The 15734-nt window shown below is 40.2% G+C and overlaps 1 protein-coding gene across 5 annotated transcripts in view; it reads left to right on the plus strand.

Moving 5' to 3' along the window:
• MRTFA (myocardin related transcription factor A) overlaps nucleotides 1-15734 on the plus strand; it is a 214351-nt gene that overhangs the window by 119387 nt on the left and 79230 nt on the right. Inside the window, exon 1 of one of the 5 annotated variants that reach the window (XM_053582667.1) lies at nucleotides 1255-1653. The exons of the other annotated variants lie outside the window; for them this stretch is intronic. Coding sequence (XP_053438642.1) covers nucleotides 1446-1653 — 208 coding nt within the window. The 5' untranslated portion in view covers nucleotides 1255-1445. Of the gene's footprint in view, nucleotides 1-1254; nucleotides 1654-15734 lie in introns of those variants that run through there. 5 annotated transcript variants of the gene reach the window in all.

The raw sequence follows: 15734 nt of genomic DNA on the forward strand, positions 1-15734 counted from the left end.
CCTCAATAGCAAATTATTTATTAGTAGTATTTTATTCCAACACTAGCCAAATAATTGTCTCTATATGTTCTTGTTGGAAAAAGGTGTTGCTTAATTAAGTTCGGAGTTTTTGATATAAGTGGTTTTTTTTTTCTTTCCCTTTCTCCTTGACAAATACTTATTGAGTAATTTACAGTATGTGGGATGCGTGAGAATGAGTAACTTTACTCTCAAAACCCCTAGGTGGCCCGTAGAGTAGGGCCCGTGGCAGATAATGGTCTACCTAGGTTCCTAGGAGCAAATTGATTGTAGAGGTTTTCACTTCCATGCCTCTGCACTGAATTCCTTGCTCAGCTTTCAAATGCTGAGGAAACTTGTAGGGAAAAGAATACAGTGTCACATCTGGCTCCAAGCTGTGTTACCAGATTTATCTTACCTTTCCCCTTACTTTTAGGTGGAAGTGCCAGTGAGTGTCATGGTGGCAACTGTTTTCATAATCAGCTGGGTAGATTTTTCAGTTCAGTCTGTGGGTGTAACTGTCCTCATTGTCTACCCAGCAATGGACTAACAACATCTAAGTAAAATCAAAGAATGAGGCAAGCTGAGGTCAACAAAATAAGGGTATGAATCTGAAAGTTTTGGTGAACTATCACTATTGTCCCAGTGTCTCTGACACTAGCATCTTAAGAGCCTTTATATTTTTTCTAAATGAAAAAGTCAAATGTGTACTGAGCTGTATCTTATTCTAGGGACTTTATCAGCAAAGTATGTGCAGATTGCTAAGAAGTGTCCATCCATTTGTTTGTTCATTCATTGAGCACATTTGCCAAGTAACCATTATGTTTACGGCTCCCATCTCATTGCTGTGATATGGCTTTTTTCAAAGTAAATTCTTCCTGAATTTTTTATTTGGTACCTCTCCTCACCCCCCAATTTGGTATCTTTCATCTATAAACATTTTAAAAACAAATGTCAAGGAAAATAAAATAGTGCTGTGTTATAGCTCCTTGTTCCACTTTGGTGTGGGCTTTGCATAAAAAGGGAGGGAGGGCAGGATACAGAAGAGGGAATTTGGTCATGTGATACTGCTTGTCTGGCAGAAGACTTTTGGTTCTGAGCAGAGAAACCAACTGTTTACTATTTTGGGTGAATGAGGTTGGTTGGTTGCTACGAGCATTTTCTCCAAGGGAACCCTCTTCGATTCCAACTCTACACATTGAAATCGTCCTGGTCCTGCTTTTGGCATTTGGATAGAGGAGGGAGGTGTCTGTGTTGAGGCCCAGTGCTGACAGGAAGAAATATTTTGCCAAGAGACTGATTCTGACCTTCTGCTGTCACTGCTTTTAATTCCCCACTCCCTAAGTAAACTTGGGATCTAGCTATTTTTGCAGCCCTTTGTACTGCAGAAATGAAGCGCCCACTTTAACCTAAAGAGCGATGCTAATCAGATCTTCAGCAAATAATAAATGGCATCTTTAAGGAGTGAGGGAAGGAAGACTGCTTTATTACAGTATTGGCCATTGGAATCTCACATCTTCTGTAGCATGCTGGGGGAGAAGATCAAGATTCATGAGCCCACCTACAGGATTCTGCCACTTCCATGGATTGTCCTGAAGCCAGGAAAGGACAGCTACTCAGCAGTGTGCCTGGCCCCTTATGACAGTTTGCGGGAAGGTTAGAGTGTTTATCCCTTTCGTAGTTGCATGTTTTTGTTTCCTCCTAAACTTAACTGGTATCCTTTATCCCCTTCCTATTTCTCAGTGGCCATCCAAGCTTTGACTTTGGATAGTTTATTCTCCCATGATTTATATTACAGTTTCTCCAGCACCCAGCAAATAGATAACTGGGGATATATAATCTTCTGAAGGGCAGCAGTCCCTGATCTTTTTGGCACCAGGCACAGGTTTCATGGAAGACAGTTTTTCCACAGCTGGGGACAAGGGAGGAGGAGATGGTTTGGGAATTCAAGCACATTACTTTTAATGTATACTTTATTATTACATGGTAAAACATAATGAAGTAATTCTATAACTCACCATAATACATAATTAGTGGGAGCTTAAGCTTGTTTTCCTACAGCTAGAAAGTCCCGTCTAGAAGTGATGGGAGACAGTGACAGATGAAGCTTTGCTCTGCTCACTGACCACTTACCTTGTGCTGTGCAGCTGGTACTGGTCCATGGCCCAGTGGTTGGGGACCATAGCTGTAAGGTACATTTCGTGACCTGATGGGGTAGTGATTAGGATGTTTCACTTTCTTTTTCCTTTCCTTTCCCTATGCACAGCTCATATAGCCAAGCCTAGATTGTGAAGTGAGGGAAGAAAAAGCTATAATGAGATGTGTTTCTTCCTCTTTTTGTGGCTCAACTTCAGTGTTTTATCTGTAAAAGTACCCTGGGTATAGATACTATACAAATAATTAGGGGGCTATTGATAATCTCAATTTCTTCTTTTAAGTACTGAAAGTAGGTAGATAACTTCTAAGATCTCATAACACCAAGATATCATAATTTAAATAACACCTGGAGGGCCATTTACTAAGATTGCAGCTTACTTTTGGTTAGAGTAGCCTTATTAATCTTTTTTTTTTTTTTTTTTTTTGAGACAGAGTCTCACTTTATTGCCTTTGGTAGAGTGCTGTGGCATCACAGCTCACAGCAACCTCCATCGCCTGGGCTTAGGTGATTCTCTTGCCTCAGTTTCCTGAGCAGCTGGGACCACAGGCTCCCACCACAACGCCCAGCTATTTTTTTGTTGCAGTTTGGCCGGGGCCGGGTTTGAAGCCATCACCCTCGGTATATGGGGCTGGTGCCCTACCCACTGAGCCATAGGCACCGCCCCAAGCCTTATTAATCTTAAAGGAATTTTCTTTTCTTTCTTTCTTTCATTTTTTTGAGACAGAGCCTCAAGCTGTTGCCCTGGGTAGAGTGCTGTAGCATCACAGCTCACAGCAACCTCCAACTCTTGGGCTTAAGTGATTCTCTTGCCATAGCCTCCCAAGTAGCTGGGACTGTAGGCACCTGCCACAATGCCCTGCTATTTATTTATTAGTTGTCGTTGTTTGGCAGGCCCCAGCTGGATTCGAACCTGTTAGCTCTGATGTATGTGGCTGGCACCTTAGCCGCTTGAGCTACAGGTGCTCAGCCAGGAATTTTCTTTTGCGAACAGCGTTCTTTCATATTCTTAAACTGCTGAGAAAAAATTATTTGGGAATGGAATGGAGGCATTTGAGTTTTCAGAAAAATTCAGTTTTAAATTTGAGGAAAATTCTTTCAGAAGAATTCTGGTTTATGAAATAAAGAGTAGGCATTTTATCCAAATTCTGTAAAATGTAAATGGGAAAGAATCATCAGTATTTTCTTCTCCTGGCTTGGAGATCTTACTGTCAGAATGTATGTACAGTCTATACAGGGGTCCTCCAACTGCGCTTGCCAGCCACAAGAGGTGGTGTGATTGTATTTGTTCCTGTTTTGTTTTTTTGATTCAAAATAAGATATGTGCAGTGTGCATAGGAATTTGTTCATAGTTGTTTTTTTTTTAAACCATAGTCCGGCCCTCCAACGGTCTGAGGGACAGTGAACTGGCCCCTGTTTAAAAAGTTTGAGGACCCCTGTGTCTATAATATTGATTACATAAATGCTACTTTTCTAAAAACTTGAACATTTCTTTTGAGTTTTCAAGATTTCTTTGGGACTTTACTAACATTTGGCAGAATGATTTGAGCAAGTTGGCAGTGAATGAACATGCCAAAGAGGAAATCAAGTCAATGTCCAGTTTGCAAAGAGAATAGTTTTAAGAAATGGTTGGGGTGGCTCTGCGCCTGTGGCTCAAGCGGGTAAGGTGCCAGCCACATACACTTGAGCTGGCGGGTTCGAATCCAGCCCGGGCCCACCAAACAACAATGACAGCTACAGCAACAACAACAACAACAACAAAAATAGCCGGGCTTTGTGGCAGGCGGAGGCAGGAGAATCGCTTGAGCCCAGGAGTTGGAGGTTGCTGTGAGCTGTGATGTCATAGCACTCTACCCAGGGTGACAGCTTGAGGATCTATCTCAAAAAAAAAAAAAAAAAGAAATGGTTGGGAGACCATTGATTTTCTTTGACTATCTAGAAGTGTTCTGGATTAATGTCAAAGAAACATTATACCAATATTAGATGGAAGATTATTTGAGAGGCAGAGAGATATGGCTCAGGACTTAAATTTTTGGACTGTTACCTTTGATTTTTGGTAATTAGAGGGTTGTAGTGTTCCAGATTCTTAGTCTGATCGTTAAGAATGGCTTTGGGTGGCGCCCCATATGCTGGAGGTGGCAGGTTCAAAACCAGCCCAGGCCAAAAACGCCCCCCACTCCCCGAAAAAAGATTGGCTTTGAAAACCTGTAGGAAATAAAAATTTCAGACTTGTCATTAGGTTCAGAATGGTAGTTTTAGGTAACTACCCTAAGCAATTGACTGTATGCTTTTATGGTTTTATAGTGTGCTTATATTTATAAGGTCATACAATAGCATCTCTGTAAGTTTTTTGACCAACCAAGGGACTGTAACAAACTGATCAACATACAGAGATGGTCAACATAAGGAACTAGGCCTACTATACTGGTAAGTACACGTGGTATATGTCCTGTCGATGAAAGTTAGGTCAACTTGAGGTGATCAGTATAGGAAGATGGTCAACTATGGAGATTCTTCAGTATTTAGAATTCTGTATATATGCTATAAATCAATAAATATGTACAGTAAATAATATATACTTTTTGTTTTGAGACAGTCTTACTTTGTTACTCTTGGTAGAGAGCTGTGGTATCATAGCTTACAGCAACCTGAAACTCTTGTGCTCAAGCAATTCTCTTGCCTCAGCCTCCCAAGTAGCTAGGACTAGAGGTGCCTACCACAACTCAAGGGTATTTTTAGAGATGGGGTCTTGCACTTGCTCAGGCTGGTCTCAAACTTCTGAGCTTGGGCAACCCACCTGCCTCGGCTTCCCAGAGTACTAGAATACACATATTTTTGTCTTCAATAAATAAATACACATATTTTTAAAAACTTGATGTCATTTTGTAAATTGCACAAGAGAAACAGATTGTGCATTAGATGCTAAAATATAAAGCATATCTGATGTTACTCCTTTTGGGCTGAACCAGATGTTTGAAGGATAAAGATACTTCTTCCTTGACATACCTAAAGATAACAGTGAAAATGATTCTTCTGTCTGGGTGTGGTGGCTCACCCTTGTAATTCTAGCACTCTGGGAGGCTGAGGCAGGTGGATAGCTTGAGCTTCACAAGTTCAAGACAAGCCTGAGCAAAAGTGAGACCCTATATCTAGTAAAAATAGAAAAACTGAGGCAAGAAGATTGTTGAGTCTAAGAGTTGGAGGTTGATGTGAGCTATGATGCAATGACACTCTACTCAGGGTGACAGCTTGAGACTCAGAAATAAAAAAAATTTCTTCTCAGTCTTGTGTTTTGTTATCATAGATAAATTCCTAATAATAATTTTCTTTTTTGTAGTTTTATTTTCTTTATTAATAGACTTTGGCAAGAATCAAATCTGCATGATTTTTCTTTGGAGGAACAAGCCATCTTGAAAGATTGGTGTTTGTGGTTTTATACAACCTTCAGGTACAACACTAATCAGTATTAGATCTGTGTACTGTCCAACATGGTAGCCATTAACCAAATGCAGCTTTTGAGACTTGAAATATGGCTAAAGCGATTAAGAAACTTGAGTTTTTAACTTAATTTAATTTAACTTATTTAAGAGAGTCTCAGTATGTTGCCCAGGATGGATTCAAATTCCTGAGCTTAAGCAATTTTCCTGCCTCAGCCTTCTGAGTAGCTGGGACTACAGGTATGCACCACTAATTTTATTTGATTTTAACTAAATTTAAATAGCATATGTGGCTAGTGGTTGCCATGTCTGATGGTATAATTCTAGACCCTTCATTCTAGACCCTCCATTCTAAACCCACTCTAGACTGTAGCCAGCTTTTCTTCTGTTACTCTTTCACAAACTTAATTCTCTAGGTAATTGGAGAGTGTTGGTTGTATTCTTAACCTTATTCATATTTCCTGCCTCCTGGCATTGGCTCATGTTGTTCACCTCTAGTTTATGAAGTCCTTCAGGTTGCTTATGTGCTGCTGCCCCTGTGAAGCTTAGTTAATCCTTTTGAACTCTAGCAATTTATTATCTGCAAATTCTGAAAGCACTTTTAACACTGACACAAATTACAATGCTTTGTTTTATATTTCTCATCTTCTCCATTATAGTTATAGATTCCGTATATGATTTTTATACTTGTATGTGTGGGATAGGTTTAACTTTTTCCCTCTTTTCCCTTCAGAGTGCCTAGCAAAGTGTTGTTATATCTAATAAATGGTTCATATTGCATTAGTTGAGTTAATCTGAATTTGTTAATGATCACTTTGCTTCCTGGCACTAGAGGGCAGTATCAGGCCCATAAGCAAAATGATGTAATTCTAACTTTGGGAAGGTACTCACATCTGTTATTCATCAGTAACATATATATATATTTTTTATTAAATCATAGCTATGTACATTAATGTGATCATGGGGCACCATACACTGGTTTTATAGACCGTTTGACACATTTTCATCACACTGGTTAACAAAGCCTTCCTGGCATTTTCTTAGTTATTGTGTTAAGACATTTACATTCTACATTTACTAAGTGTCACATATACCCTGGTAAGATGCACCGCAGGTGTAATCCCACCAATCACCCTCCCTCCGCCCACCTCCCCCCTCCCTCCCCTCTCTTTCCCCCTTCCCTCTTCCCCCTATTCTTGATCATCAGTAATATTAATAAGTAACCTTTTTCTAAAATTACATTGAATTAGAGTCAGAATATAGTCTTAGGCCAGGAATTGGTGAGATTCTTACCTGGAAGAAACTTGATGTATGTCAGAAACACCGGCCAAGGCATTAGGTATCCGAGATTAATTCCTTGAAGGCAGAAGCTTTTTTGTGGTAGACAGCTAGTGTCCCAGCATGGAGCTGGTAGTCAAGAAGTTCTTGATCTCATCTTGCCAGTAGTGAATTTGGCTGAGTTGCTATAGGCTTGGAGAACCAGTTCCTTTCACTGTGTAGTGAGTATAATGTCTGTAGTTCTAACTCATAAGGTCGTATGTATGAAAGTAGCTTTGTAAGGTCCGTGTATAGTGTTATTTTCCTTCTCAGTTTCTATCTTGTACATGGTACTGTGGCATGCACATAGTAAGTGATCAATTATAAATATTTACGACATTGGGCCGGGCGTGGTGGCTCATGCCTGTAATCCTAGCACTCTGGGAGGCCGAGGTGGGTGGATTGCCTGAGCTCACAGGTTCAAGACAAGCCTGAGACAGAGCGAGACCTCATCTCTAAAAATAGCTGGGCCTTGTGGGGGGTGCCTATCTATAGTCCTAGCTACTTGAGAGGCTGAGGCAGGAAAACTGCTTGAGCCCAAGAGTTTGAGGATGCTGTGAGCTATGATGCCACAGCACTCTACTAAGGGCAACAAATGAGACTGTCTCAAAAAAAAAAATAAAAAAATAAATATTTATGACATTACTATTTAAATTTTAGTTGAAGTATATACTCTGTTAAGGCTGAAGAGAGAGATATTAATACAATTATACGCATCTAGGCTGCACACAGAGGTGATTACAGTCACAATAATTTAACGTATACTCTGCTCTTAGATGGTATTTAGCCTCAAAATGAACCATGTGTGATATATGTATATATATCTTTATTTTATATATATGTGTGTGTATATATATTTGTATGTGTGTGTGTGAATTAAGTATTCAGAATGAGCTAATTATTCTGAGGTTTTTTGATTCATTATAGAAAACCAGGTTATTTGGACAAAAATGGCATGGTTTTGAAATTAACATGAACATATTTTCCTAACAGATTTGTGGTTAGAAAAGAAGCAAGCTATCAAGAAGAGGGTAGTATGATGGTTGCTTTTTGTTGAGACCAGTCATAAGCCTGGAGCTTTCTCTACTACATCATTAGATTCGTGGCCAGGCATGGTGGTTCATGTCTTTAATCCTTGCACTTGGGGAGGCTGAGGTGGGTGGATTGCACGAGCTCTTGAGTTCAAGACCAGCCTGAGCAAGACTGAGACCCTGTCTCTACTAAAAATGAAAAACTGAGGCAAGGGGATCACTTGAGCCCAAGAGTTTGAGGTTCCTGTGAGCTATGAGGTCACGGTACTCTACCAAGGGTGACAAAGTAAGACTCTGTGTCCAAAAAAAAAAGAAACAAATAAAATCATTAGATTGGTCTAATAAAATGTTTAGCTGAAGTTCATGCAACCTCAAAGTTACAAAACACTCTTGCCAAAGAGTTGCATTCTTAATATCTGTAGTCGAATCATTTCCTGTTCAGGCTTGCAGGTGGGGAACCATCTTAAACTGAAGTTCTGTTAAGATTAGTTATAAAGAAAATGCCTTGGTGGGAAAGGCCTTGATGATACTAAACAGACAGTCTAGCAAGTGTGGGGATGAAGAAGGTACCCCAAGATCCTGGGACTAACCAAACTTAATGGCATAGATCAGGATCTGCAAGCCCACTCCCTTGGAGTGATCTGAATAAAGCTCCTCTGAGGCATTCAGGTATGTGCTGAACACGCTTGGGCAGTGGGCCAGGCAAATGGCACATTCCTGCACCAACCTTCGGAAGCCTGCCAGGTTCGAAAGCTACCATGGGGAGGTGTGGCTGTGCTTTGGCAACAACAGCCCCAAGAGCTGCATTTCAAGTAGCATTTGGTCCTCCACAGTTGAGGGAATGTCTTGGGACTGGGTAAGTTTGTGAGCTCACTTTTGGGGTTGGCATACGTTCTCACAGCCTTTGCTCCTGCCCCATCTCAAGAGTTGATTTTTTGCTGTCAGTACAACCCCAGAACTGACTCACCTTCTTGAAATGATTCCTCCAGACTGGGAATGACCTAGGCTAGGCTTTGAGATTCCATTATGCCCCTCCATTCCCACCTGCAGCCTGTCTTCATTCAGACTTAGATTTTTAGGTTTGACTAAACCTTTTGTCCAAGAATAGGTGGGAGCTAGGCAAAGTAGGCTGCATCACCCGTCCTTTTATTCGCTTCAGTGCATCTCCTTGGCTATGTAAAGGAAATTTAGGTGTGCTGCACACCTTAGGCTTCACTCACCCCACCCCCACTTTCCTGTTGCTCTTTTGATTTTCTTAATCTGATACTTAGCTTCTCCCCCCCACCCCCCACTCACACACCACTGGAGTCTCCTAAGCTATTTCTGTCTGTTTAATGATCCCCAGCTGTTGTAGTTCTGGCTGTTTTCATGCCCAGGAGAAGCAGAAGAGCCGGAAAAGGGGTTTTGCTTGCTCTGTATTACACGTGTGTCAAACAAGTCTAATTTATTTTTCTGAAACCACTAGAGTGAGACTGCTTAGGGAGAGATGGTAATACTAGGGTGATTTGAAAATGCAGGAGGGAAAGTACAAGCCACTATAAGGTACATTTTAAAAATAAGCATTCTGCTGAGAGGTGGGCTGCACTTTGCATCATTCAAAATTATACTAGAAATTTGTAGTATATAGTGACAGGGTAATTATTTGATCACTTTGCATTCTACTTAGCTTTTAAGCTGGAATGTCCTCTCCACCTGTGTTGAAGAAGCCAAATATCTAAACAAAAAGGAGGCTTCTGTGTTAGGAAATCATTTCTGAAGTGACCAGGAAAAGGCATTAATTTCAGTTCTGCTTTAACTTAATGGAGATTTGTTTCGTAAAATTTTGTACAAAACCCCTAGTAATGAAATGTTCCACTTGCAAATGTGACCACACAAACTTCAGGAAATACAAAGTTACAGTTCTTATAACATGACTCTCCTCCAGTTATAACAACATGACTCTCCTCCAGTTACATATACTTTTGCTTTTCAGATGTCTTTACTAAACCTGGGGTATGAGAAGTAGGAAAATTCTATAGTGGGTAAATGAGCTTTTGTATTAAATGGAGTGGCTTCTCCTTTATGTATTTGTTCTTAGAATTTTAACCTTTTCCATTAATTTTACCTGGTAGACTTGTAGCTTTTACCCTATTGCATGAAGTTTAATTTTGCAGATTTCATCCTTCTATAGAGACAAATTTCCCTGCATCCATTACCAAAATTTATTTTTAAATCTTCCATCCATTTTTTGAGTCAAATAGCTAAAATTCTATATTGCCTAGGACTGAAAGGTGAGAGATTATTTTTTCTTTATAAGTATCCATAGAGAACTTTATACATAAATATTTGAACAACTTTCAGATTATATCTATCTATGTGTGTGTATATGTATTTATTTATTTCTATACCATATGGTCAAATTTCTAATTTCTTTCTTTCTTTATTATTTATTTGTTAATTTTTGACATCTCACTGTGTTGTCCAAGCTGGTCTTGAACTCCTAAGCACAAGGAATCCTCCCACCTCAAGTGATCTTCCCATGTCAGCCTCCTAAGAAGCTGGGACTACAGGCTTCTACCACCACAGTGACTAAATTTCTGATCTTTAATTGTATCTCTGCTCCCTAATATTTTCTTAGAAAATATTTTTTCAAAGGTAAAAAACTTTTTTTTTTTTTTTTTTTTTAGGTAGAGCCCCAAGCTGTCGCCCTGGGTAGAGTGCTGTGGCTTCACAGCTCGCAGCAACCTCCAACTCCTGGGCTCAAGCGATTCTCTTGCCTCCGCCTCCCAAGTAGCTGGGACTATAGGCGCCTGCCACAAAACCTGGCTATTTTTTGGTTGCAACCATCATTGTTGTTTGGCAGGCCTGGGCTGGATTCGAACCTGCCAGCTCAGGTGTATGTGGCTGGTGCCTTAGCCATTTGAGCCACAGGCGTCGAGCCGGTAAAAAACTTTTAAATCAGAATTTACTTATTAATTTTTTCCCCTAAAATGTTAGTTAAGTGAAATGTCATTAATTACTACAAACACTGACAATTTAACAGTCACATACCAATGGGAGGGGGTGTTAGGGACAGTTAGTTTATGTTCCTTAGCCCTCCCCCTCAATTGGTTTGTGACTGTAAAAAAAAAATCAAGAAACTACATAATTAGTAAACTCCTATGAGAGCTTGAATACCTTAATAGAAAAAAAACTAACGTTTCGATTATTTACAGAATTTGTATCATGCTATAGGCCTCCTTCATGATTTTTCGTGATTATTCTCCACCACACAATGTGTTTTTCAAGTCCATATTATAAAGATATGGAAAGCTTAAGTATGCCAATCTAGTTTTCAAGAACAAAAGGTTTTTAGTTTCTTTTGGCTTGCTGTAGAATGACTACCCTATTCCAAGTTTCAAATCTGCTCACCTGTCACCTGCCCTCAACAAAGCTGGATGCAGAATGTCAGCACCAGTGATAGCAGCAGGAATTAGCAAATGAGATGCCTGCATTTTCTGGGTGAGTGTGCAGAACTAACGCGACAGGGAAAGTGCTGTTCCTGGTGCTTTTAACTTTGGAAGAGATTGTTCAGATGGCTCTGCCTAAATGTGCTAAAGGAAGCACATTCCCAATTTATCCCCACCCCATTCAGGCATCTGATGCAAGTACATGCTATGCCCAGATCTTATGTGATGGAGCTGTTTAAGCGTTGCCTTGTAGATCCTCATGAAGGAGATTGTAATGATGTAGAAGTTGTTGGCAATTTGGAATCTGTTTGCTGCCATTATAAAAGGAGATCACATCAAGAGGGAGATGAGCACCTGCCCAAAATGAAATGGTGAGGATAGGAGAGTTTGATTTAGTTATTTATTTTTATATAGTTATTAATATTTTTGTTATGACTTTAGCATTAAATGTGATACTGTAGAAAAAGCACAGACTTTGATATCAGGCCAAACTGTGTTTGAACTCTGGCTGTACCTCTTACTAGCTGTGCAATCAGTCACTTAACCTCTCTGAACCTCAGTTTCTTCATAAAATAGGGGTAGTACATACTCCAAATAGGAGTTGAGATAAAATGAGTCACTGTAGTAATACACCTAACCCAGTGAGTGTCTAAGGTAGGAAGGCAACATCTTAGATTCCTTTTTTGTTTATGTTAGTTTTCTTCTCAAGACAAGCCCTTTCTCAATGCCCTTGCACTTACTATTTCTGACATCTGAACATTCTTTTTCCAGATCATTTCCCTGGTTTATCATGTTACTTAGGCTTCGGTGTAAGAGTTGTGTGTCTCCTCAGAAGGCATTCTCTGTGTACTCTTGTCAAAAATTACTACCCCACCCCCTAGTCACTTTCTCTTATCCCACTGTATTTTACGTCACATAATGTACTACCTGAAATTATAAGACATAAACTCTGTAAGTTGACCACCCAAGGGAGTGTAACAAACTGGTAAATCTATGGAGGTGGTCAGCGTAAGGAACTAGGCCTACTGTACTGAGACATACGTGTGGTGAATGTCCAGTCTGTGAAAATTAGGCCAGCATAAGGAGGTGGTCAGTGTTGGAGATGGTCAAATTTAGAGATTACTGTATGTGCAATTTACTGTGTTTTCTCCAATAGAACGTATGCTCTGTGAGGTCAGAGACTACATCAATCCATGTTATTTTTTTATCACCTAGTATGTACAATAGGTGCATGATAAATAATAGTTCAATAAAATGAATGATTGAACTAACTGAGACTCTTCTAGTTCCAGAGAAGAACCCCTGGCCGAATGGGGGAAGGAAATTGTACCAGGAAGTGATAGCTTTTCTGCCGTTGTAGAGTAGATATTCCCACATTGAGAGCCAGATGAGAAGTTGGCCTGAGAATTACTCTTGCCTATTTCTAGACTTCTGTCTCTTAGAGAAGTTCCTTTGGATGACCTTTAGATACGACCATCTTTATCTTGGTAGAATCTCTGTACCTTTGGAATTTCACCATAAGCAGGCTTTTCAGATTGTGGAGGTCTGTATATTCTGCGCATGTCACATACTATTCACAGAAATCACCTTGGTTTACCTAGTTAGTAACTATAGTATATAGCTCATTTTTCTCTCGGCCACATCATGCTAATGGCCCTACTGATATAGTTTCATTTTAAAACAGTACATATAGCCAGGTGTTGTGGTGGGTGCCTGTAGTCCCGGCTACTCAGGAGGCTGAGGCAAGAGAATTGCTTAAGCCCAAGAGTTGGAAGTTGCTGTGAGCTGTGATGCCACGGCACTACTGAGAGTGACATAGTGAGACTCTATCGCAAAAAAAAAAATAATAATAATAAAGAAAAGAACAATACATAGAAGACTGGTATGTTTTATGAAAGAAGAAGGGGGTAATATATTAACAGTGGTTAAGGGTTTGGGCTCTATATTAAGGCAGAGCTGGGTTCCTATTTCTGCTCTACGTATTACTTACTCTGTGACCTTGGGCAAGTTGCTTAATCGATCTAAACCCCAGTTGCCTCATCAACAAGATTGTATAATAGTATCCTCTACACTGGGAACAGTGGCACACATCTGAAATCCCAGTGCTTTGTGAAGCCAAGGTGGGCAGATTGTTTGAGGCCTGGAGTTCCAGAGCAGCCTGGGCAACATAGTGAGACCGTGTCTCCACAGAACATTTAAAAATTATCCAGGTATTGGCTCGGCACCTGTAGCACAGTGGTTATGGTGCTGACCACATACACTGAGGCTGGCGGGTTCGAACCCGGCCCAGGCCAACTAAACAACAATAACAACTGCAACCAAAAAAAAAAAGCTGGGCGTTGTGGCAGATGTCTGTAGTCTCAGCTACTTGGGTGGCTGAGGCAAGAGAATCACTTAAGCCCAAGAGTTTGAGGTTGCTGTGAGCTGTGACTTCACGGCAGTCTACCGAGGGCAACATGAGACTCCATCTCAAAAAAAAAAAAATTATCCAGGTGTGGTGGCACATGCCTATACTCCTAGCTACTCAAGAGGTTGAGGTAGGAGAAGTGTTTGAGGCCAGGAGTTTGAAATTACAGCGAACTATGATTGTGTCTCTGCACTCCAGCCTGGGCAACAGAGCAAGACCCCGTCTCAAAAAAAAAAAAAGGATTAGTTTCTTTCACATAGCTTTGTTGTAAGAATTTAATAAGATGATACATGCATGTCTTTGCTATTTTGCAAGTATCCTTACACAGTACAGAGACCTTTTTTTACTCTACATTTTAATAGCATATGTTACATTTTCATAAGCTGTTTCTTTGTAAGTTCATAGGGTGGGGGATGCCTATCTATAAGTAGCACAGGTTTCCTACACCAGGAAGGTGCTTCGTCTAATGCTTTACCTTTATCCCTGACAGAATCCAGAGTGAATAGAAAATACTTAAACATTTTTTGTCATTACAGTTTGGGTTTCCCTTATCTGAAATGTTTGGGACCACAAGTGTTTTGGATTTTGGATTTTTTTCAGATTTTGAAATAATTTGGATTATGGGCGGCACCTGTGGCTCAGTCGGTAAGGTGCTGGCCCCATATACTGAGGGTGGCGGGTTCAAGCCCGGCCCCGGCCAAACTGCAACAAAAAAATAGCTGGGCGTTGTGGCGGGCGCCTGTAGTCCCAGCTACTTGGAAGGCTGAGGCAAGAGAATCGCTTAAGCCCAGGAGTTGGAGGTTGCTGTGAGTTGTGACGCCACGGCACTCTACCAAGGGCAATAAAGTGAGACTCTGTCTCTGAAAAAAAAAAAATAAAATAAAAACAATTTGGATTATGTACTTACCAGTTGAACATTCCAAATCTGAAATACTCCACTGAGTATTTCCTTTGAGCATCATCTTGATGCTCAAAAAGTTTCAGATTTTGGAGCATTTAGGATTTTAGAATTTTAGATTTGGGATTCTCAACCTGTATTTCTCATTTCTAAAACATGTTATTTGAGAAAGTAATCTAATTAATGTTTGCACACTGTATGCAGAGATGGAAGAGAAAGTTTATGAAATTATGACGTTGAATGATTGAGCATATTGAAAAACTTAATCAAATTTGAAGTCTCATTTATGATAGATGGTTTTTAGAGTGTGTAATTTTAAATAAAATTAGGGATTCTAAATAGCCGGGCGTTGTGGTGGGCGCCTGTAGTCCCAGCTACTCGGGAGGCTGAGGTAGGAGAATCGCCTAAGCCCAGGAGTTGGAGGTTGCTGTGAGCTGTGTGATGCCACAGCACTCTACCGAGGGCAATAAAGTGAAACTCTGTCTACAAAAAAAAAAAAAATTAGGGATTCTTCTCTTCAAGTCTTTATAGCATTATATTATGGTTAATTATATTTGTTATGCCACAATCATTTTATCATTTGATTTTTGTTAGATAGCCTATTGGTCTTCATAATTAATAATTTATAGGAATTAATTGGTAATTTTCTTCTAAGAGATGGCACCATTTTAGTTTGAATCCCCTAACCTTGTTATGTTTCAGTGATTGATCAGAAAACTTTCTGAAGGAAGAGTCAAATCCATGGATTTTTAAGATAAACTTTGAATTTTGGAATAACTTTAGACTTACTTAGTTTTAGGCCGGGTGTGGTGGCTCACGCCTGTAGTCCTAGCACTCTGGGAGGCTGAGGCAGGTGGATTGCCTGAGCTTGGGATTTCGGGATCAGCCTGAGCAAGAGTAAGACTCTGGCTCTACTAAAAATAGAAAAATTAGCTGAGCATTGTTGTGGGCACCTATACTCCCAGCTACTTGGGAGTCTGAGGCAACAGCCCCAAGAATTTGACGTTGTGAGCTCTGACACCACGCCACTCTACCCAGGGCACAGAGTAAGATTCTGTCTGCTC

The sequence above is a fragment of the Nycticebus coucang genome, chromosome 3, assembly GCF_027406575.1.
Source record: "Nycticebus coucang isolate mNycCou1 chromosome 3, mNycCou1.pri, whole genome shotgun sequence".
Classification (NCBI taxonomy): Eukaryota; Metazoa; Chordata; class Mammalia; order Primates; family Lorisidae; genus Nycticebus; species Nycticebus coucang.